This window comes from Armigeres subalbatus, chromosome 3 (assembly GCF_024139115.2).
Source record: "Armigeres subalbatus isolate Guangzhou_Male chromosome 3, GZ_Asu_2, whole genome shotgun sequence".
Taxonomy (NCBI): Eukaryota; Metazoa; Arthropoda; class Insecta; order Diptera; family Culicidae; genus Armigeres; species Armigeres subalbatus.
Window position 1 is genome coordinate 225,672,588 of NC_085141.1, and position 23,930 is coordinate 225,696,517.

At 40.7% G+C, this 23,930-nt stretch overlaps 2 protein-coding genes across 2 annotated transcripts; both read left to right on the forward strand.

The window, feature by feature from the left end:
* The first annotated feature begins 7,545 nt into the window (after positions 1-7,545).
* On the forward strand, positions 7,546-20,834 carry LOC134222322 (keratin-associated protein 16-1-like). Its single transcript, XM_062701471.1, has 2 exons — positions 7,546-8,895; positions 20,568-20,834. Exons 1-2 carry the CDS (start codon positions 7,546-7,548, stop codon positions 20,832-20,834), a joined length of 1,617 nt encoding a protein of 538 aa, XP_062557455.1.
* Positions 20,835-22,334: 1,500 nt separating this feature from the next.
* Positions 22,335-23,485, forward strand: LOC134226185 (uncharacterized). Its single transcript, XM_062706787.1, has 2 exons — positions 22,335-22,683; positions 22,743-23,485. Exons 1-2 carry the CDS (start codon positions 22,357-22,359, stop codon positions 23,367-23,369), a joined length of 954 nt encoding a protein of 317 aa, XP_062562771.1. The 5' UTR covers positions 22,335-22,356; the 3' UTR covers positions 23,370-23,485.
* Positions 23,486-23,930: the final 445 nt, after the last annotated feature.

The following is a 23,930-nucleotide window of genomic DNA, read 5'->3' on the forward strand; positions in this document are numbered from 1 at the left end:
TGCAAAAGTGTCGGCGATGGTGGCGCACACTTCTAGGAGAAATCGAATGCAACAGAAATTAAATTACTTGGCTTTGAAATTTGATTTCCGGAGCTATGGACAGAGGATTAAATTTGATTTCCTTTCAAAATGATTTTTGTTTTGTTGGATTTTTTTCAGTTTGATTTAGTTTTGTTTGAAATTCGAGTTTTATTGTAATGTTCACATGGAAATGGATCTGAATAGCTGAATTACTTGAAATGTGGTTTATTTCCATATTTTTCCAATCACATATGATGTTTTGTAAAATTTGGAAAGTCTACGTAGACTTCAAGGGGAGGGGGAGGGGTTTCAGAAAAGTCTACGAAAGTCTACTAGGTGGGACGGGGGGTTTGAAAAGGTGAAATTTCGGTCTACGTGGTTTGTGGACAGCCCCTTACGCTTATTTTCATTCACACCAAAAAATTGGGGGTACCTCAATTAATGCAAAAGTTCGAAGGGGTACCTCCAATGAAAAAGGTTGAGAACCGCTGATTTAAGGCAATATGTAGTTTTCCTGGTTTGCTTAGTTATGTGTAATCATTACTCTAGCATGTTTCAAAATCGGCATGATGTATCATCATCGCGGGTGTAATCTGTGTTTACGACTTAAAAAGAAAAAGCCTAGCACTGAGATATTCCCCGATTATTGACCATGCTGTGTTTATTGGGCTGTTATTTAAGTTACAATAAATTACTGATATCAATCTTGCTTCCGCTCCTATTTAGATAGCTAAAACCAGACCTGTCAAGGTTCAAAATGCTCATTCGTTTTCATACTGACAGCAAAAACTACACGTGCTGACCAAAATAATGGCAAGATTATCTGTACTCCTGCTAATACTAGCAACCTTCGTGTTCATTCAAGCTGTTCAGACCGTTGTTCAGGCGGAAGACGACGTTGAGACTGGCGACAAACCGCATTTTGAACATCTGCATGGACTACTGATGAGGCTTGTCTGCGATGTCAACGAGGGCCAGCGATGGAACAACAAGCTTAAAATGTGTGTCGTCATTCCAACTGCCCCCACGGTAGCTACGGAATCGGTGCCTACTGCAGCAACTATTTTTTCAACCTTTACCGACGGATTGTGAATACTCGAAGAAAGTGATTACTAATAAAGCCTATGAAATTATTCCAAACGTGACCTGTTTTAATTGCTAATTGTAATAGAGGTAAGGGGTCGTTCGAAAATGAAGTCCAGTCCAGTTTCAACGTGTTTTCCTCATGATATACTTACGAATGCAAAAATGGTACCATAGCTTAGAAACCTCGAAGTTAATAACTGTGGAAGAGCTGAATGAACACTAAGCTGCGAGGCGGCAATGTCCCAGTGGGGGATGTAAGGCCAACAAGAACAACAATAAGAAGAAGAAGAAGACATATACTGTTACCGAGTTTTCATGGCTTTCGGAATGAGATTTTGAGTAGCCTTCAGGGGATCAAGCGTTTTGCCAGGATCATTTGACGTTTGCCACTGGACCTGCTGATGAATTTTATGTGCAATGGTCGATAGTTGGTAATTATTAATACTCGCACATAAAATTCAATAGCCAACTATAATAGACATTTTTCTGTTGAAATTGGAATGTTGGTACTTGGAAACAAAAATCTCTGGCGGCATTACTATTTGCCGAATTAAGTTTAACATAGTTTTTATTTTTCAGATTCCTTCAAATTCCCAACAAACTGTGCGTGAAGCATTTACCTTCGTAGTCGCGAATAGAGAAAGCATTTGACAGTATTTGGCACAAAGGTTTGATTGCAAAATTGATGAATTTTTATTTTCCTCTGTATATTATTAAACTGATCCAAAATTATTTATTTATCAGATCGCTCACTGCAGGATTCTAATCATCAGAATTCTAAATCTGATAGATTACCTGTAAGAGGTGGTGTTCCTCAAGGCAGTATATTGTATAGAGCCCAGAGCCCATATTGTATAACATTTTTACTTCTGGACATTTTGGACATTTTCTCCACTTACTTGCGAAAATGGAAAATTTCCCCGAATGCTTCTAAAACTCAGCTTATAATTTCCCCACATAAGCCGTGAGCTTCTTATTTGAAACCTTCTAGCAGACACTATGAATGGGGTTCAAATTAATTGATCTTACTTACTTGATACTTGATGGGCTACAGCTCTTCGATAAACCTACGCCGAATGGAGTATCCTTCTCCACTGGACTCGATCCTGGGCCAATCGCTTCCAGTCGCCCTGAACATTGAGCGCCCTCAGGTCCTCTTCAACTGCAAAAAGCCATCGTGTACGCGGCCTTCCACGAAGCCTGCGGCCTCTTCTGGGTTCTCTACTAAATATTATCTTCGCTTGACGTTCTTCTGGCATACGAACAACGTGATCAGCCCACCATAGTCTGCCGTGTTGTATAAGCTTAATAATATCCAGCCCTTTATATACCTGGTACAATTCGTGATTCATGCGACGCCGCCAGATACCGTTCTCTTGTTTACCGCCGAGTATTGTCCGCAGCACCTTACGCTCAAACACTCCGAAAGCTCTCCGATCAGCCTCCTTTAACGTCCATGTTTCATGGCCGTATAAAGCCACCGGAAGAATCAGAGTAGTATACAGCGCCAGTTTTGTTTTCGTTTGCAGACTACGGGACTTAATCTGGTTACGAAGTCTGTAATAAGCCCTATTTGCAGCTGCAATACGCCTTTTCACCTCGCGGGTCATATCTTTATCGCACGTCACTAATGTTCCAAGATACACAAATTCTTCCACCACTTCAAAATTTTCACCATCCAACACCATTTCACTACCACCACCACTAATGAACCCACGTTGATTGCCAGCGACCATGTACTTCGTTTTGCTGCTATTGATCGTGAGTCCAATCCTCGCTGTCTTCCTTTTAAAAGGCGCTAAAGCCTCTTCCACGGCACGGCGATTACTCCCGATAATATCGATGGTACCGCTTCTTTCCACACCAGCACTCCTAATCGCTCCCTCGAGCGCTATATTGAACAGTAGATTCGAGAGTGCAGGGTGATGCTTTAATCCATCTAAGGTAACAAATGACGTCGATATTTCATCCGCAACCCTTACACTTGATTTCGATCCGTCCAACGTTATACGAATCAGCCGTATCAGTTTCGCCGGAAAACCATGTTGAAGCATAATTTGCCATAATCGTACGCTGCCTTGAAATTAATAAACAGATGATGTGTCTGCAAGTTGTACTCCTAGAATTTATCAAGGATTTGTCTAGGGTAAACATTTGATCCGTTGTTGATCGGCCCTCACGAAAACCTGCTTGGTATTCGCCGACGAAGGACTCTTCAAGCGGTCTCAATCTGTTGAACAGAATCCGGGGCATAATTTTGTACGCCGAATTAAGGAGGGTTATTCCTCGGTAATTAGCGCGCTCCAGTCTGCGCCCTTTCTTAAAGAGAGGGCAAACGAGGCCGAATTGATCTAGCGAAGATAAATATTTAGGACTAGTAAAGTGACCAGATTTTTCTTAGGCCAATACCTTGTGCATTATATATTTTGAAAGCATATCAAATCGTCAATGAGATTTTCCTCCTAACAACCTACAACATCCAGTATTATGCTAATCTCCCAATTCAAAGAAACAACTTCCCTGAAATCATTGGGTTTTTTTTAAATATATTTGAAATAAGAATAGACTTACAATATAGACCTCGAGGCTGTGCGGCGTCTGTCGTCTGGGCATATTTTGTACTTATATGATGTGTACTATGAGTTGAGAGTTCGATTCCCGCTTCAGTCGTGGAAAGTGCTCGATAAACAAAACATTCTTAAGAACGAGACTGTTTTATCGAGAACTAAAGTAGTTTTTTAGTATAGATCCTCTAGACAAATGACTCTTACGTGGTGAGTTATTTTGAAAACCTTATTTATTCTGCAGGGCGGTTTGTATGTTTTGATCTTCCTAAAGATTTTTATATTGGCCACGCAAAATTTGAACAACTTTTCATAACAATGATCAAATGATATCGTTTTTCACAGCACAATGCCATAAATATGCTTATTCATCTTTTTTTTTCTTCCTAAGCAATGGAGGGGGAATCTGCTCAACAGACATCCTTGGTTGTCCAGGAAGTGCGGGTTTAGGGACCACCTGCAACAGCAAACGAGGGAGGCAGGACTACATCCCCGACCCGCTAAACCGTTTCCATTGCCGCCAAGCCCATAGTTCCTTCGGTACAACCAGAAAGTAATGCTTCAAAGGGGGGTCAGTGCACAACGCACCCTCGAGGTTAGCTTAAGGTCCTTTCAGCACCGAACATCGTGACTCGCTTTTTTAGAAGAACACCATGGTATCGTGCCAGCGCATTGCTGGCTTTCCAGGTGGCCTTACCACGCCCTATGTCCTCGGAATGTGGGAAGAGTCGACTTCGCGGTTGACTGACGCCCGGTTGACCGACGCCGCGAAAGCGACGATACCATGTTGTTCTTCGCGCGGCCACTTGTTCGATAAAAGGATCGAGTTCGACCACAGAGCATGACCACTGGTATGACCCGTGAAGCCGACTCCGATCCCTTAAACCACCTCTTATTTGCGCCTGAACTAGCCATCATTTAGTCCACGCGCCACCTTCTGTGTAGCTCTGAGACGATTTGGGCGATAGCCGATAAAACGGCGTTCCAGCCAACTTCATCTTTACACATCCTCCGAACTAGGTTGTCCGGGGTAGTGTCCAGACCACATGTGGCAAGCATGTGGTTACGCATTGCGCGAAAACGTGGGCACACGAACAACACGTGTTCCGCCGTTTCCTCTAAGCCTCGCACACCAAACACTCGTTACCTGGAATGTGATTTTACAGCACGCTAAAACGCCGGGCACAACGAACACCCCCATGAGGTGCTTGCTGTTCACAACTTTGCTGAAACAAATCGAACAATTGGAAGGGTACGTGCAGCATTGTGCCTTATGTCCCTCCAATCCGCAGCGTCGGCAGAGATTGCTTCTGTCAGGGATTTTGCAGTCCCATTGCTTGTGCCCCGGTTCCAGGCACTTGAAAAAAAACTTCAGATTGCTCGTATATGGCCACAGTGCATACTGACCATCCCACCTTGACGCTCCCTAACTTGACTACCTTGGAGGCGTCCGCTGCAAATAGCCGAACCAATGCTACCTGCGTCCCTGCCGGACCTTTCCGTAGCCGAACGGCTGCGGTTGGCGTCTCCACTTCACACTGTCGCCGCAGGGCCGTGACGAGCTCTTCGACTTCGGTGATCTCGTCCAGGTCTTTAACCCTTAGATTTACCCTTAGAACCCTTAGATTTACTTCTTGTAGGCGGCGCCCTTTTGCGAGACACCCCGCTTCAGCTCGAGGATCATCTCGCTCGTCCGGGTACGTCTTATTCGACGTACGTCGGCACCGAGTTCACCGAGCTTGACGTCACTCCTCATTGCCTTCAAGACGTCCGAGTACTCAGCCTCGTCTGTCTTGATGACTAGGGCATCGCCCCTGAAGCGATTGGCGCCTACCCTAGACTTCTTGCTACCCTCATTCGCCTGGGCCATCTTTTCGGCCCTTGACGTCTTCGGCTTCCTCATCGGTTCTTGACCAGGGTCCAAGAGGTGTCATCCCCCTCTATTTCCCTAGTCTGGTGCGGATGAGAGCTCTCAGCCTGTCGTAAACCCTAACCACCGTCTTTCCTTGGTGGACGGACCTTTCCAGGTCCTTCCTCCCCAGTTTTGGAGGTACCTGGCCGGGGTTCAGCTTCCCAGCCCCACTATCCTTGTTCGGGGTAGTAACCCTCCGTGTTTTGGAGCGGCCCCCAGGGAGCTCATCCCCTGGAGACTGTCTCCCCCATCTTTGTGTCTGCTCCGTTGGAGCAGTCATCCCCGATGTGCCCGCGATTACTTGCGCCTCAGTCTGGGGAGAATTTGGCACCATCGTCTTCGCTGGCACGACCTCGGTCGATTCGACTTTGCATGAGTCCGCGAATCCTTGGGCCTCAGTCTGGGTAGACCTCGACTCCACGGATTTCACAGGTTTACACTTAGCCGTCCCGACCGCCCTCTCCAGCCTGGCGTCCAACATCGACGTTCGAAGTTTCAGCAAGCTCCCCTTGAGGTCCTTGCTAATATTATGCTTCGATGACGCAAAGTCGATGATGGCGTCCAGCTGTTCTGTCGCCACCTCGAAGGCCGAAAGCCCATCGCGTTTGCGGTTCATCGCCCTCACAAACCATGGGCCGTCCATAACCTCTACCGCCGTAGCCCGGGAGAAGGTTAAGTGACCCACGCTGGCGCTGTGCACTGAGCTGCCGACTATTGCCTCTGGCCTCTTAGGCGGAGACCTGTTGTCTCTCTTGCGAAGGGGTTGTCGCCTACACTACTACCACTTATTGCAGAATTGACTTGGTTTTCCATTTTGATCCCACGAGTTGCTCGGGAAAAGAGGTCCACCACGCCAGATCCCAGCATGACGCGGTAAGGGACAATTACCGTGGAGGGTGCCCAGGTACCCCACAGGTTCCGTTAAAGCCTTAGCTCATTATTTCACCCCCCGGCCATGCATCCCCTCGGCACGGGTCGCTTATCGCCTTGGGATAAGGGGTTAGGGACGATGGTCCCCTTGGTCGCACCCCCTCACTCTAGCTGATATCAGAAGGACAGCTAGAAAATACTTTAAAAAATCTGAGGGCTTCTGGAATGAGTTATTGACAAACTACTAAATGATCGAACGCGAATTACTAAATGATCGATAACATCCTTGAAACAAAGTCCCTTTAGTTTTTTTTCGTGTGCATTTTCTACCAACCTGAACAGCTGATATTTGCTTTGAACATTGCTTCAATAATGTGATACCAATGCAATGTTTCAGATAGGAAATCAAAATGGTATGCAGACATGCTATCTTAATCACGAACATGACAGCAGCAAGTAAATTGATCAACTCAGTGAAATTAAACTTTATTTTTGATCAAATGAATTGAACGAAGGTGTTCAGTTCGTGTTCAAATGAAACGTTTAGCTCATTTCATTAGCCAAACCTAAATTTAGTATAAGACTGTAATAGTTTTATATCAACATTGTTCGCGATGCTAAAATTTCCAATACTAAATGTACCCGCCAAAAGATGGGTCAAAATTCATTTATGAAAGTACCTGCCAAAAGATGGTTGAAAATTCACACATGTAATTGTCTATTTTTAAAAGACAAAACTTATTCAGACAATAAATCGGTTGCTGATTACGTTTTTACCAGGTTCTACTCATATATACATGTGCCAAACATGCTTTCGAGATAAAAGAACGAACTGGCTTAGTCAGAATTTTTTATTTGGTAGTGATAGAATACGTGTGTTGCAATTGACCTATGATATGATTTTGTGACAGTTAACATTTTAATTATATTCTGCTCTTTATCTGGACATTCGATCCAAATATCCTTAAAATTGTCTATAAAAGCAATTGGCAATCTACGATTATATCAAGTACACGAACGGCGGCCTTGTGAAAAAGTGCGAAAAAGAGAGTGTGTGATACGTGTTTGGATAAACGGGCAGCCGAAAGAAATATGTTGATGAAAATACTGTGGAGCGCATTTGTTTTCGCAGTATTCTGCCAGAGTGCAATTAATGCAGCTGGAATTTGCGGAAATGCTACCATTCGGAAGCATTGGTCTGACTGTCGGAAATTTGTTGAATGTGGAGAATTCAGCACAGTTATTTTTGAGTGTCCTGAACGAAGCTACTTCAATCCGGAAACATTAGTGTGTGACTTTGCAATGTATGCAGAATGTGTAACAGACTTGGAGGCTGAAGTGCAGTTTTTTGGACAGCAGAGAATGTTGGAAACTACACCGGGAGTGTTGGTTACAATTGAAACCTGCAATCAACACCGGTTAGGAATAAAGCTACCGCATCCAATTAATTGCAATCAATTTTATCATTGTTCTCCCTCGGGACCTGTTTTGTTTACTTGCCCAGCAGAACTACTCTTCTGCCCTGAAAGGCTAGTTTGCAATTGGCCGCAATTCGTGACCTGTGGTAGTGAAGAAGTAATAACCCCTTCTGAAGGATGTCAAGTTAACTGCTTCCCCGACAATCGATGTCCTATTAATTGTTACCCAGATTTAAATACTACTGTATTGCCACACCCTAGTAGATGTGACGCGTTTCTTCGATGCATTGATGGATGTGCTTGTTTCGAAGATTGCACGCCTGGCCTATACTGGAGTAGTAATCTTGGACGTTGCGTAGAACGCTATCGATCTGAATGTACGGAAATTGAAAGGCCTGCATGTCCATCCTATAACTGTGCGCCAAGCGATCTTTGTCCTCAGGAAGATCCAGATTATCCCATTCGTTTTCCACATCCCGAAAGATGCGACGCATTCAAGCAATGTTTTGAAGGTGAACTCTGTACAATTGAATGTCCAGATGGTTTGGAGTTCAATCCGGAAGAGGAAGTTTGTGATATTCCATGGGGTTGCATCGATAGTACAACTGTATCAACAACAACTGTTACGCCTACAACTGTGACACCAACAACTGTAACACCACCAATTGATGGACCAACTGACGAAACAATAACTGAAGCACCAACAACTGTAACACCAACAACTGTAACACCAACAACCGTAACACCAACCACCGTAACACCAACAACCGTAACACCAACAACCGTAACACCAACAACCGTAACACCGACAACCGTTACACCAACAACCGTAACACCAACAACCGTAACACCAACAACCGTAACACCAACAACCGTAACACCAACAACCGTAACACCAACAACCGTAACACCAACAACCGTAGCACCAACAACCGTAACACCAACAACCGTAACACCAACAACCGTAACACCAACAACCGTAACACCAACAACAGTAACACCAACAACCGTAACACCAAATGAGGTAAGCATCATTTCTTTACAATCATTAAGCACAGTCTGTGCATTAAGTATTGAAATTTTTAAATATTTTGTTAAGTCCTGCTCACCATAGTAATGGCGGAGTTTTGATGAAATGGATAAGAATGTTTAGAGTGAAAGAAAAGCGTGAAAAGCACAAGTTTTTCCTATATTGCATATATTTTGATACGCTCAGACATGTATAACACTTTACGAAGCCAAAATTATATATTATATTTACAATCGGTATCATTATTATCAACAGTTGGTAAGAGGTAGGGATTGAATCCAAAAGAGAATGAACAAGTTTCTCACTTATCATCTCTGTATAAATATACGATATCCATACCGTGAGAGGGATTTTCACAAGCTGCCATGATAAAGAACTAATTATGGAGGCTATATCTCATGATAAATTTATTTTAAAAAGCTCCAAATGCGGGGAGCACTGGTTTTGATTATGCATTTCAACTTGTCCCCAATACAAAATGAGCGAGAACAAAGCGAGAATCATCACTTCTCTGTGGGGGCAGACAATCTGATTCTGTTTTTTCGCACTTGTATACAAGTTTGATCCATTTGTTATCATGGCTTGTTATGAATTGAAACAGTTTTTGCCTTTCTTTAATCGTTGTTCGTTACCTATTGAGAGCGTGGGAAATCTATGGAATCATTTGGAAATGGGATGTTTAGAAAATATGTAAAATACCGTACTATGCAGAAGAAAAAGGAAGAAGGAAGCAATCTAAAAAAAAATAGAAAATATGTTAAAGACCGTACTATGCAGAAGAAAAAGGAAGAAGGAAGCAATCTAAAAGATTTACTGAATTTGGAATGTTTTGAGAATCTAAATCATTTCCGTAATTTTTATTGGGACCAGCAGAAGAATTGATTTTCCATGTCGAAATCTCATCACATCCGCCACAAAAAAAATCGACGGGGACAAAATCTGCGGACAGTCAAAGATTACAGGCATTTTAAAGGATCAACAAAAGTTGAGTTGATTTGTCAGCCTTTGGATAACGCATAAATCTCCGGAATCTTAATCATTTTATTGAAATAAATGTGGGAATGTGGGAATATTAAGGATTTGTATGATATGCAAAATTAAAAATGTCTAGAAATATTCTGAAAAGTTTAGGCCGGCTCCGGAATTTAGAAAAAATGGAACATCAGAAAATGTGTAAAATCTGGACGCGTCGCAGCATGCGTGGAATAATAAAAATGACAGTTGTCCGTTGCTTCCGTATTGAGTGGTGTGCTCTTGAACACGCGAGTATTTACTTTCAAATTGGATTCTGTGAGGATTGTCCTTAAATCTAAAAGATCTAAAAATCGTCAAAATCAAGAAAATTCTTGAAACATGCGAAAATTGAAACGACAATTCACCGTCTTCAACCAACGACAATCGTTGAGTTGGACACTTACATCACAGACAAACAGACATAACACTCGTCAAATGTCCATCGTTCACTGATTTACTGGTCAATTCAAATAATCATTAGTTGGCCAATCGAACACTCGTGGCGCGCGCATCGTTTTTGCTCGAGTTTGACGTTTGCTCACTACCGCCATCTGGTTCGTGATTTGCCCAACTAACTGAAATCAACAGATGTCGTTAGTGTTTGAACGACGATGAATTTGATGAGTAAATGTTCAATGTTTTATGTCTGTTTGTCTGTGCTTACATAATACAATGGACTACTGACAACATTCAGTAGACCAATGAAGAATGTTTCGTTTATCGAAGATTTTCCACGACTTATGCGGCCGTCGGCAATCGAACTCTCAGCTTATAATAAATATCATATAACTACCAAAGACTTTAGGAAATTTGTTTCTATGAAATCGAGCCATAAGTATCATATTGGATGTTGAAGGTTGATTGGAGGAAATGTCATTGACGATTTGATAACTTTTCAAAATATAGGTGTCCCGGATCCAAGAAAAAACTGGTCACTTTAGTTAGCAGTGATATAAATTTTCAACGTATAGTAAATGAATTACTGAAAAAATTTGAAGACAAATGAGTGCTCAATTTGAAGACAAATGAGTCTCCCATATTTATCCTATCATAATAAAATGATTGGAAGACAAATGAACTTGTTTCTCATTTCTGAGAAAGATTCCTGTATGACAGTGAAATTGCACTTGGTAAGCTTGATATTAACAACAACGGAGAGCTACCAAAATATCAATCAAAGCCATCGTGGTCATCGTGGTGCTTTCGAAAGAATTCTCATTGGAAGAGAGAAGAATTCTCATTGGAATATCTTTGAAAAAATCATCGAAGTATTCTTACCGGAATCCAGAACAATTCCCACTGAATTCCTTTCGGTATCTTTGAGGGATGCAGGATGAAGGAAGACAATCCTCACGGAATCCAGATTTAGAAGTGCTCGCGTTTTCAAGGACCCACCACTCAATACGAAAGCAAAACAAAACTGTATCTGCTTTGCTGCGTCGCAGCATGCGTGAAATAATTGACAGTTGTGCGTTGCTTCCGTATTGAGTGGTGGGCCCTTGAAAATGCGAATACTTTTGAATTTGCATTCCGTGAGGAGTGTCCTTAACTTCATCCTCTATCGATCGAGTGAGATAAGTTGATGTAGCTGCATCGGCATTCGTGAGTTCTCTCAACCTGGAGAACAACGTCATACACGCATTACATAACCAAAATATATTTCTGGACAAAGTGCGCACATCAGCTTCGAAGAGACCAACATACACACTTAAATTATTTTGTAGTCCTCGGCAAAGTTTTGAGAGCAGAAAGAGCTGTACTCTAAAATAGAGAGAATAGTAATTCTGTAGTATAGTAGAAAGTTTATCCTTATTTGGCACTTTTCAATTAGAAGTCAAAAGGGGGTTCCCAGGCACATTTGGAGTCGAATCAGAACCCAAGATATTCAGATGATAAAGATTGGTTTATGATAACTTTTTTGGATATTAATACACGAAAAGAAATCTCGCTTAACTTTTCAAAAGGTCCTAAGTGACATTTTTTTCATGAATTAATTTGAATAGTGCAATATAGGGGCCCTCCTTAGCCGTGCGGTAAGACGCGCGGCTACAAAGCAAGACCATGCTGAGGGTGGCTGGGTTCGATTCCCGGTGCCGGACTAGGCAATTTTCGGATTGGAAATTGTCTCGACTTCCCTGGGCATAAAAGTAACATCGTGTTAGCCTCATGATATACGTATGCAAAAATGGTAACCTGGCTTAGAAACCTCGCAGTTAATAACTGTGGAAGTGCTTAATGAACACTAAGCTGCGAGGCGGCTCTGTCCCAGTGTGGGGATGTAATGCCAATAAGGAGAAGAAGAAGAAGAAGTGCAATCAATAGCTTTCATGTTGTTCTGTTGATTGCGCTATTCAAATTAATTTATGAAAAAAATCTTACTCAGGTCCTTTTGAAAAGTTAGGCGAGAAATCTCTTGACGAGTACTAACAGAATCCGAAATATGACTTTTCCAATGTTTGTACTTTTAGTATAGTATCAATTATACGACTATTTTCGTAACGCGACACTATTTCAATGTCACTGTTTTTAAAGTACAAATATCTCATGAAAATTAAAATTTTCGAAGCAATACAATGTGCACTCAAAAAGGTCTTCAAAAACTATATTTAATTACGTATTCGCCAATACATTTGCACCCAAATAGGTGCGATGGAGCACATTTGTAAAAATTTGATAAGGGAGTCTTTTTTTTTAATACTAAAAGTCTGCAACTTTAATTGGCTATTAAACAATGTTCCCAAATAATTTTCCAGTAGAAAAAATGTTTTTCTTGTAATTCAATATGTATGTTTTTGTGTCCTACAAATATTGGATTCTAATTTTCAGTTTGAAATTTTGGTCCCTTGGCGTAGAAGTGCGTGGATTGTGTCACATATGAAATCAAATTGAACTCCATTATTAATGACGACGATCTTCAGCTACTGAGGCAATATCAAAGAACTCAAAGGGCGAAGCTTTCGTATCATTTGTAGAAGATTGCAATAAAGTTTGGATATTTTCTTCCCTTACTTGCAGAAATGAAAAATTTCTCCGAATGCTCTTCAAGCCTTTTCCTGCTTCACCAGAATACACTACATGTGGCCAATTGTTAGGCATTACATGACAAGAGAAGCTTTTCATGGTGCCAATGTTTGCGTTGCATTCGGGTATTCTGTCTAGATTGCACCATTGTTGATATATGAAGCATGAATCGTGTTATCAGCATGATTAATTAAATTGATCACTACATCAATATTATGTAGGTCAAGCCCGACAGCAAATTTTTTTTTTATTTTTATTTTTTTTTAATCCATCTTACAGAGGTCTTAACGAATGCTACCTAAACTATTCAAACATTAATTAGGCGCATAGAACGTTTAATTTTTTGTCTAAACACTGACGAAGACATACCAAACTCAAACAAGTACGCCACATCTTTGAAGGCACTTATTATAGAGGACATCGGTTCATAATAGCCATATAAAGATCGATGAAAATTTGTAGCGAGCATCCGTTCAAGGCTTCTACGTTGTATCCTATAAGGAGTATTCAGAGATAACCTTACCAGAAGATTCGGAGTCTATTTCACCGTTCAGCACCTTGGCAGCAGTTACAGCTTGTATGGTCCGCCGTTGTTCGAGCGTTTCGATTCCAAGCAAACAACACCGGGCAGTGTATGGTGGGAGATTGACACGGTCCCTCCTTGGAAGCAGCCGTAAAGCATAGCGTACAAATCGTTTTTGAATTCGTTCCAGCCTACCAATCCAGTTCGCATGATATGGACACCACACAACAGACGAAGATTCCAGAATCGACCTTACTAGCAAGGCGTAGAGTGTTTTTAAACAGCGAATATCGGTGAAGTATTGTGTAGTCCTCATGATGAACCCCAGCTGACGATTTGTACGGTCGATAATTCCTGAACGATGATCGTTGAAGGTTGTTCCAAGCACGCATGCAACATTTTCTCTCTCCACGTTCAGCGTGTCATACTTTTCCTGATCATCGTGATCGAATTCGTCCGGTGGTAAAAAATTTGACGATATCCCGTCACCATAAATCAGCTGCAACGGTCGAACATTAAGTGCGGAATCGTCAAATCTAAAATCAAATCAGCTGGTCTCCACTGTCCACAATATAACGTTCTGTTGTTAGTTCATCTGCGTGGTGCTGTCGAAAGGGATCTCAACAGTTACCCTTCCAAGACGACGCTTGGATTGATCTTCGAACTCCCTGAAGAGAAGTCCTTCTGGCCAGGTTGAATCATTCAGAGCTAGATCACGATGGTCGGGGTTCAATCCAATTTTGAACGAGACGAAAGTCAGCTTTGAAATGTCAACATCCTTGCCCACCAGACGAACGACATCAGCAGGGTCGGGCACATCCATGCAGTAAGCGACAATTTTCTGCACGTTATCTACCTTGATCAGCGGTTGAAATCCTGATAGGTAGAGCCAGAATTTCGGTGGTTGCGGAGAAGGCACGATGAAAGGAACAGACAAATCCGATAATTTGATTGAACTTACTCGCGTTCGGCAGTTCCCATGACGTCGTTTAACACCAGTTTTAGGTCAGTTGGGTGTACTATACTAACCGATCTGGATGGTTGGCGCTCGGTCATGGTGGTTTTGATTTGCTTGCTAAGAGATTCAACCAATCGGGTGAATTTCTGCACTTGATTGCAGAGCAAAATCGAATCAACAGGTGATGACGATTGAGCACCCGATGACTCCTTCAGAAACGAACACGACCGTCGAGAGTCTCCCTGCATTTGGGGCTGATGAACATTGCCTTCCCGTTCGAAAACAGTTCTTTGTTGGCGCATGTGTTAAAACCGCAACATTGCTGGCTGATGTGAAAGTAGGTATCACAAAAGCCACAGCGAGCTGGCTCAAGCTCATTAATCTATTAATTTAATTTGATTATTAATTAATTTAACCTTTAATCTTCTTCTATTTTCTATCTTCTATCTTTTCTTCTTATTTTTATTTTATTTTATTATACATTATACATTTATACACCTATCACCTGGCTTCAAAAACACTTTTGAAACATGCGGTCGTTATTGGCAGCTAAATCAAATTTCCATGAAAAATTCTTAGGAAATTGCCAAAATATTAATTTTGTGGAACATTTTGTAATTGTTTATTGCTAATGGATTTATTGATTTATATTTGGAAATTTTGTATTTTTTTCCGTGGCCCATTTTGATTCTTTTATGGAAAATTCTTCTTTTATAATTGCAATTTTTGCTGATTTCTTTATTGGCAATTATATTATATTTATGGGATTTTTTTAATTTTTTTTAGGGAAATTTTTATTTTAGTCGTCGTTACTCTCGCGACAACTTATAGTGAACAATATATCCTTAAAAATAAATACATAAGGTCTTATGATCATTTGGAAAAAAAATATCTCAGAATATTTTCTGCTAACTGTTTTCGGTTTCTCGTATCAAGTCTGAAAGAACAGAAACAGTAGTATCGGCTCAGTCAGCTACGGCGATAAAACCTGCAGAATTTAATGTCCTTTCAAGTAAGTTATTCAAAAAATATTTACGGAAATAAAATATTCTGTTAAAATTTTATTTTATGAGCATAAGCATGAGCATGATTGACCGCCCACGGTTGCTACTCCGTTATTGCCAGATCAGCTGTAATTACACAGGGAACCAACAGATGATGTTTGGGATTAATATCATCCTCAATGTGTAAAACCTGGTGACCCAATGTAAAGCAATACCAGTGCCGGCCGTGTCCGAATGCAGGTCAATTAAGGAATGGGTAGGAAAATGTTGACGTGATACTCGCTTTGAAGGAAGCCGACGAGTCATCTGCACTTCCACGAGAAATCACTGGGAGGTTGGATATATGTGGTAGGGCATGTAGCGGGGTTCGTTTTGGTAAACGGTATGCTGTGTGTAACGTGTAGTTTGATTATCGTGCACTTAATAGTTCAATCACTGACCGCACAAAGTAGAATAAAAACTCCATGATCTCGAGACCGTTCTGTTATGAACAAACACGTCCGACCGCGCACTTAATTATTTGAATAACTTACCGCACAAAGCAGAACAAAAAACCGTGGTCTCGAGACCGTTCTACTTTGAAATAAACAATTTTTATCGCACACTAATTATTTTTAAATCTTTTACCTTTATGGTCCCGCGACGAAGAAAAAAAACTAACACAATGCAGGTCCAATGGCTTCTGCGTACTACGGATCGCGTTTCTATGAACGAATCGTCGCGCACTTATAAACTCTATCAACTTTTATTTATTACCTGCATTATCCCGCACTTAAGAGAAAATCTCGCATAATGTAAGCTCGATTAACTTTAACATACCGAGACACTTTCACCGAATAGACGCGCACTTTAACACGATCTTTCAAGCACTATTCCAATTATTACCAGGATTTAGGAATGGAAATGGACATATTTTAGGCCATTTATTCCGCAATGCAGTCAATAAAATCAAATTCATTATCAGTTCCACACGAAGAAGCTTATACATGAAAAAGGTAGAATGTAATAAACATAAACAATTTAATTGCTGTATTGATTTTAACAATATTACTAAAAAATAGTTATAATTGTAACCGTTCGGTTTCATGTGATTGACTTGCGGCTCCACCGCAAGATTTCCTTTCTTGTCCCACCCTATCCATCCAAACCGACAGCATTCAATGAGAGTGCAATCGCTCACTTGTTTTGACAAGTAGATAATTCATACACCATTTCCATCCGTTCCATATCAATGCACGTTCATGCAAACGGTGACACAAATAGCGAAACAAATGAAAATGTCCAAAAAGATTTGACAAACAGAGGTCACTACTAGTTTTGATCAGAACATACATACAAAGGTCGGAGAAATATGAAATGTCAAACTTCGTATTTTGGACGAAGTTTGAGCTCCATCTTAACACTCGTTTTATAATAAATACCTCAGCCAAAGGCAATGAAGATTCTCTTTTCTGTCGTAACCTCCGAGGAAATCGTAGTGCGCGTCGTGTATTAATTGTTAAAAATTGTCACAAAATTGTGTGTTTTAAAAGCTTTGTACCTTATTCTAAGTGGAAATTGTGTCCTTAATACTAATAGTACGGTGAAAATAGTACGGCAAAACAAACTACAAAACTATAGTACGGTTAGAGAAGTTAATTGTAAACGTAAAATAACCTAACCTAAATTATAATTGTAATGTTTCTTATAGCCTATTATACATTTATGCCGTCTAAAAACTAAGAAAACACTACTGTGAAAGTTATGTGCAAGAAAAAGGTAATTAAACTTAGTTTAGTCAGAAAGTGATAACAAAATCCGACTGTCACACGATAGGTGTAATAATACCACTTGGCAGGTCCACGAATGGGCCTTTTTTTTTACTTACAAGCTACATCCACGACAGGCTCTTGGTGGCAATCCAAGAGGCCTAATCCTCACGCACGCTGATTTCAAGGTTATGTTACCTAGCTCGAGGACCTCATTCCGAGCGAAACTGCCATCCGGCATCTCCCACAAACGCCGGCAGAAGCACAGCGACAGAATACCTATTGTCTGAAGACGTGTATTGTTCAGACCGCTTCCCAAGCCATATCCGCCATCTTGAATCGGCCATTCCGCCGATGTAGCAAGCTGTCCCACATGCCGACCCTTCCCATCGCCGACAGCTTACGGCCATCATCAATCTCAACCGAAAGCGGCCCGTCGCCGCTTGTTCCACATCATCAAGCTCGTCAAGATGTCGACGTGGCCCGTCTCCGCCAGTGCCGCAGCATTAAGCAGTGGCCACTTGCTGTTCAACGGAATCACCGAGGATCCGGATCCCGAGCATGACGATGCTCCAACCACGCAAGTACCCCTATCAAGTGTGACAGTGCTAGCATAGTGTAGGACCAGAAAAGTACATTAAAATTAGCCATAAGTTAAATTGAAATTCGTGTTCGACTATTCTTGACAAGTGCGCATTCCCTGAACAATAAGGTTAAAAGTTTATTTATTGTATTTTCGCTTTTCCGGGCTTGCAAAGAAGCCATCAAGCCTCGTCCTCAGTGTGTTCCATGAAAGCTAATTTTCCTTCAGGCTTTTGAGTGGTTTCTGAGTGTTAGACTTTAGATTTATGTTCATTCAGGATGACGTCACCTCGCTGGGCAGACATTTCGTTTTCCACTGTTCCCGGCATGAATGAACGTTTCATTGAGAGAGAGAATGGACGTGAAAGGAGTGTGCCAATTCATCCGACCCTGAATAATCCACCTTGTAGTGAGACCGAGTTAGTTTCATAATGAATATGATATGAGCACTGTCCATAAATTACGCTGAAATGCAAATTCGACATATACTGCAGCAAAAGAGTACAAACCCAGACAAACAATTCCAGTTATCTGTAAACTGAAATCCACTATTTCTTCAAATAACATGTAAAATAGCTAATCAAATCAAAGCTAATTTTAAATCGGTAAACTATTTGAAGTATGGAAACATAAGAATATATATCTCGTGCTTAGCCCCACAGGGGCGCAACTGTACTGATCGACCTCCTCTTGATCGATTTTATGTTTTGTTAATAACTCAATTGTTTCAAAAGCTACAACCGTGATTATTGGTTCTGGTGCAAGATACAATCATCCTTTATCGCACCAAATCATTGATTCATCGACAAACTAGCGCAATGCGGTACAATAATAAAAAGAAAACATCGACTAAGAGAAATCGATCAACACAGCCACGCCCATATGAAACTAAGCGCGAGATATGAAGCGCTACATTATAAAGAAACGCATGAGATCATCATGCTGACGTTGAAAGGGATCAAAATAATTTGAAAAGATTTTTTTTATGATTTGTTATTTTTATGTGGTACATATCAACACGTTGTAACAAGCTGCAACAAAAGAGGGGCTGGTTCGAGGTGGCAGATTTTTACTAATTTAGTGACATAATTTACGTATAAGAAAAGAAATTAAAATATAGAGGAAAAGGGTGGTTATTAACGTAATACGGGAAGCACGAACAATCATGCAATGACCATCATTTTATTAATCTATGCAAATATGTTTCCCTCAAAAAGTGGGGAGTGCCTCTCCGAGTAAGATTCAGTAAACTCAGATGAAAAAAAAGTGTTAACTACTTATCTTGAATGCAGCCTATCTTCCGGTAATCTTCTGTTACATCTCTCAACATTGAATGTTCTTACATAAGATTGGAAGCTTGATTTTTCTAATTCCCGAACATTTTGCGTACTTTACAATAGCAAAACTAAACACCTAGTACCGTGGATGCCACACGGATTTTGATTCGCGGCATCTCATCGTACATATCAATTCGTCACATACCTGACTCTGCAAACTGTAGATTTGTTACCAAGTTTCAATCGCTGACCAAATCCTCCTTGTCCATGGACCGTCTAGTTCGGTACTTCGTTTTCCCAATCGGACTCACCAGCTCCATTTGCCGTCTAATTCAGCACACCGCCAATCGAACTGAACCCGGTAGAATCATCTACAGTCGGCGGATATATCTGCCGTCCTCATCTCTTGCTGAAGACAAGCTTCATGGAAGTTGCACTGGATTGAATTTGTATTTCGAAAATCATTTTCGGCAGTAAAAAATCTTCTGTCAAAAAAATACGTCTGCTCATGAGCCCTGACTACTACGATCAATTCTGTTAAAATTTTATTTTATTTATAAAAAATCATGTTGTACTAAAATTCATTTTGAAAAAAAAACAAATATTTCAAAACATTCAAAGTTAATTGCCTATACACAGAGAAAAATAATGAAAACTAATCAGCGCGTAAAAAATACAAACGCGGAAAATTACACTATTCTGAGCATACATGAATCTTTTCCTTCACTTTTGCCCTAAATGTATGCAATTTGTATAACATTATGCCACTTAATCGAATAAATAGTGACATAATGCTATACAAATTGCATACATTCAAGCGAAAATATATCGTTTAAAATTACGCTCTTTTTGGCATTCCCTTTATGTGCATTACTTTCGTTTAAATTTCAACAACTTTTTCTATCTGTGTATGCCGGGTATTAAGCCACCCGGTGTGGAAATTAATTACTATGTCTGAAACTTGATTATGCATATGTACAACATGTGATAGATTTAGTTCGGAAAAGGTATTGGAGGGTAACCGCCCCTTCGATGGGGTTTGATCCCACGACCCCAGTTCGCATGACAGGTGCTTTCCCTACTAAGCTACGAAGGACCTCCGTCGTCCACCGCAGCTTAGCGGGTACAGATGAAACCAAATTCCCAGCACCAGGTACCAGCCGATCTCTCGCAATACATTTTCAGAACTAACTCTCTCATATGTATTTATGTATACATGCTACTTCATTGAGCGCCGTTGCTGATGAAGCAAGTGTGTAGGAGCCGGACAATACTAAATACTCATCCTACTTGGCATGAGTCTATATCTTATGTGGCAAGTACAATGGATACACTATGTCCAGGGAGTCGAGAATGTTTCCAACCCGAATCTAAAATCCAACCTAAAATCCATGTCGATGTCGTTTAAGTCTGCCAGATGCCTTGGTGAACTAGGCAAATATTTGACGCTTAGATAAAGAGTGGATCACGGGCATTGAGCGACGATGAATGTCCACATTAAAAATAATTAACTATTATTCTCTGTATTTCTCCTAACAGGATGATGATTTAACAACCGTTTCTGCATGCCCAACGTGCCCTCCAGGTGCTTGTACACCCGATGACAGATGTCCGACTGGCGGTTGCCAAGAGTGTGATCCTCTTCTTCTACCGCATCCTGACAACTGCGGCATGTTCTTGAAATGCACTCATGGGTTTGCATGTGAAATGACCTGTCCTGATGGCCTACACTGGAGCAGTGCATTGAACCGCTGTGAGTGGCCAGAAAATGGTGACTGTGCTTCAACCCCTCAAATAAAGTATTAATGGATTTAAATGAAGTCGTTTATTCATTTGACCAGGTCAGCAGATGACCCCAACGACTTCTGAACTATACTAAATACAAATCTAGCATAAGATATGTTTAAAATTGTACTTCTTTGTTTCTCTGGACACATTAAAATCGAAAACAAAATAACATGATGTACAAATCAAAATGCATGTAGGCCATTGTTAGGACACTGAGCAACGAGTGAGCATGAGCATGATTGACCGCCCACGGTAACTACTCCGTTATAGCCAGGTCAGCTGTATTTTCACAGAGAATCAACAGAGGTTGTTTAAGGCTTAAATCTTCTTCAACATGTAACAAAATATAAGCGATACCAGCCGTGTTCGAATGCAGGTCAATTAAGGAATGGGAGAAGAAAAATGTTGACGTGATACTCGCTTTGATGGAAAATGACGACTTATCTACACTTTCACTAGAAATCACTGGGATGTTGGATATATGGGGTAAATGATGTAGCATGAATCGTTTTTGCAAACGGTATACCGGGTGTAAGGTGTAGCTTCATCAAGCATAATCACAATCGAACGCGCACTAATTAATTGACTTACCGACCGCACAAAGCAGAACAAAGTATACCGATGATCGCGTGATCGTTCTGCGTAATCAACAACATGCGGTTGAACAATAAAAAAAGAAAAATATCTAGATTCAGATCGATTTTAGAAAGCAAAATAGTGATTTTGAGCCCAAACGTGAAAGGCAAAATGTCATTAAAATGGCATAGTGAATGACACGAGACATTTTAGTAAGATTCCTTTCTCATAGACTATTTTATGTTTAGTGCAATGTACTTACAAAAATATAGCACCACACAAGCGTTATGGATTCATTAAAATTATGAAATGAATTTGGCTTCAAAAAAGTTTTGGAAAAACTATTCAAATGATATGTAGTTACATTTTAATACACTGATTCTATCTGCTTCTAGAGATTTCTGAACAGTTGTGTGCATTGAATCGTTTCAGTAGTTATGATTTTAAAAGACTATAGCTATATGAAGAGATAGCTGAATGATTATTTAGAAATCCACATCGTGAGAAAGTTGTTTAGGGACTGTGAACCCTCGGTTGTATGGTCGTTTTTCACTATTCAATTTGAACACCGTTCTCTGCTTATCGATCACATTGAAAATGGTTCAAACGTCATCTAGCACTTGGGAAAAAATAACAATAAGCAGAGAGGGCTTCGAGGAACACCCCAATAATTTGAAACGTAAACGACGTAAGGCATGCATGTTGAATCTACATTGCTGAACATTAAAACACCCAATGTTCCATACTCGGTATTACGACCATACCATTTGTATTAGAGTTGCACATGATTTCCATTAAGATAAACCTGGAAAGCGTAGTAATGTTAAAAGCTGATAATGCTTTTCGAAACAATTCAAAGCCGATAACGAGAACTGCTGGCTCATTCTTGGTATATAAACTATGCATTGTTAACGGGTTTTCATCAGTTTTAATCATCGACGAGGTTTCACTTCTTGTTCGGAAGATGTTACTGGTTATACTTTCAGTCTTTGTGGCGTCGGTTTCCGCAGTTCAAGATTCACGATGCGTACAATACTCCGCTGGAGCGAAGGCAATCACCTTGCAGCATAGAACCGATTGTAGAAAGTTTTACATTTGTGACATCGATGGAAGTGCGCAGGAGATGCGCTGTCCAGATAATTTGTACTACAGCGTAGAAGAAGGAGTTTGTTCTTATGATGCATCAGCATGTTTCGGTGGAGAGAACATTGTTGACGAAGAACCTCCTAAACATGAGTCGCCCATCATTATCGACAACGGATTTAAGAATGAGCAAGAATTCCTTCTAATGGTATTGGTTTTAGTATCATAAATCGTTCTGTGAAAATCTAAGAATTATTTTTTTCACAGGCTTGTTTGAATCAACCATCAGGAGTTACTCTTCCATTGGCCGATGACTGTTCCTCATACGTGGTATGCTTGCAGAGGAGACCCATAATACTGACTTGTCCAGAGGGTTTGGCTTACGATCGTAGCAACAACAAGTGCGAATTCAAAGAAATTGCTGACTGTAAGGCTCACAAAACTCCGACGTTAGTTGATGAACCGAAAGATATGAACATCGTGGTAAACCCGGAACCTCAACCATTAGACGCGGAAAGTTCCAAACCTGTTTGGAATGTTCCGAACCTGCCACTGCAAAAGCCAAATGAACCGAATTGGCCTATGCCAGAACTTCCGATTGTTCCATTACCAGATGTCCCTTTCCAGCTCCAAGAGAAGCCTATTCCAGAACCAGTAGTACCACGAGAACAAGAATTTATGCCATATGGCCCGGTCACCTATTCGGACCCGAGGTGTTTGCAACGATTCGATCCTGACAATCCTGTTTTGTTCCGCAATGCGAAAGACTGCACCAAGTACTATGTCTGTGTGGGCAACAATGCCATCGAAAAGCGCTGCCCCAATGGACAACATTGGAGTGTAGAGCACGGCTGGTGTGATTTCCCGCAACGAGCAAATTGCATTGTGCAATAAACGTTGAGTTAGAGCTAGGCTGACTAAAAAATCCAATTAATAGCTCAGAATATGGTTAATTAAAATCATATAATCGAAATCCATATTATGTAAAAATATATGCTGTTGAAATTTAATTTTTTTTAGCAACCATCGCAAATATCCAATCACTTATCATTACACAAATACCTTTGCATTCTATATATGTACTGCTAACTGAGAAGTGCTTCAGGGGAATTTGTAAAAAGCGACATCCCTGTTATTATGTTTATGGTTATGTAATCGGAATCAATTACCGACAGTGTTGGTCACTCCTGAATTCTATGAGGTGCTCCTGAAAAATCCGTAGAAGATTTTGTTCCCCGATCGCATGTACTTAACCCACTACTTATGAGCTCATATCGAAGAAACAACTGAGTCTTGGAAATATCGTAATGAGGGACATAAATACTGTGCCTTGCAACAAAATTACAACTTTCGTGATCATTTTCCAAGGCTCTCATAGATGTGAAAAATTTATCCACAGTACAAATAGCACGTGCTCTCAAAGCATTCATCGCCACTATCTGGCGCTCATTTTCT

What these genes read in the sequence shown, in the direction of transcription:
- LOC134222322 (XM_062701471.1), top strand. Translation starts at nt 7,546, where the DNA reads ATGTTGATGAAAATACTGTGGAGCGCATTTGTTTTCGCAGTATTCTGC. An exon ending in CAACCGTAACACCAAATGAG is followed by an intron (nt 8,896 to 20,567) that starts GTAAGCATCATT and finishes TTCTCCTAACAG; the next exon opens with GATGATGATTTAACAACCGT.
- LOC134226185 (XM_062706787.1), top strand. Translation starts at nt 22,357, where the DNA reads ATGTTACTGGTTATACTTTCAGTCTTTGTGGCGTCGGTTTCCGCAGTT. An exon ending in AGCAAGAATTCCTTCTAATG is followed by an intron (nt 22,684 to 22,742) that starts GTATTGGTTTTA and finishes TTTTTTTCACAG; the next exon opens with GCTTGTTTGAATCAACCATC.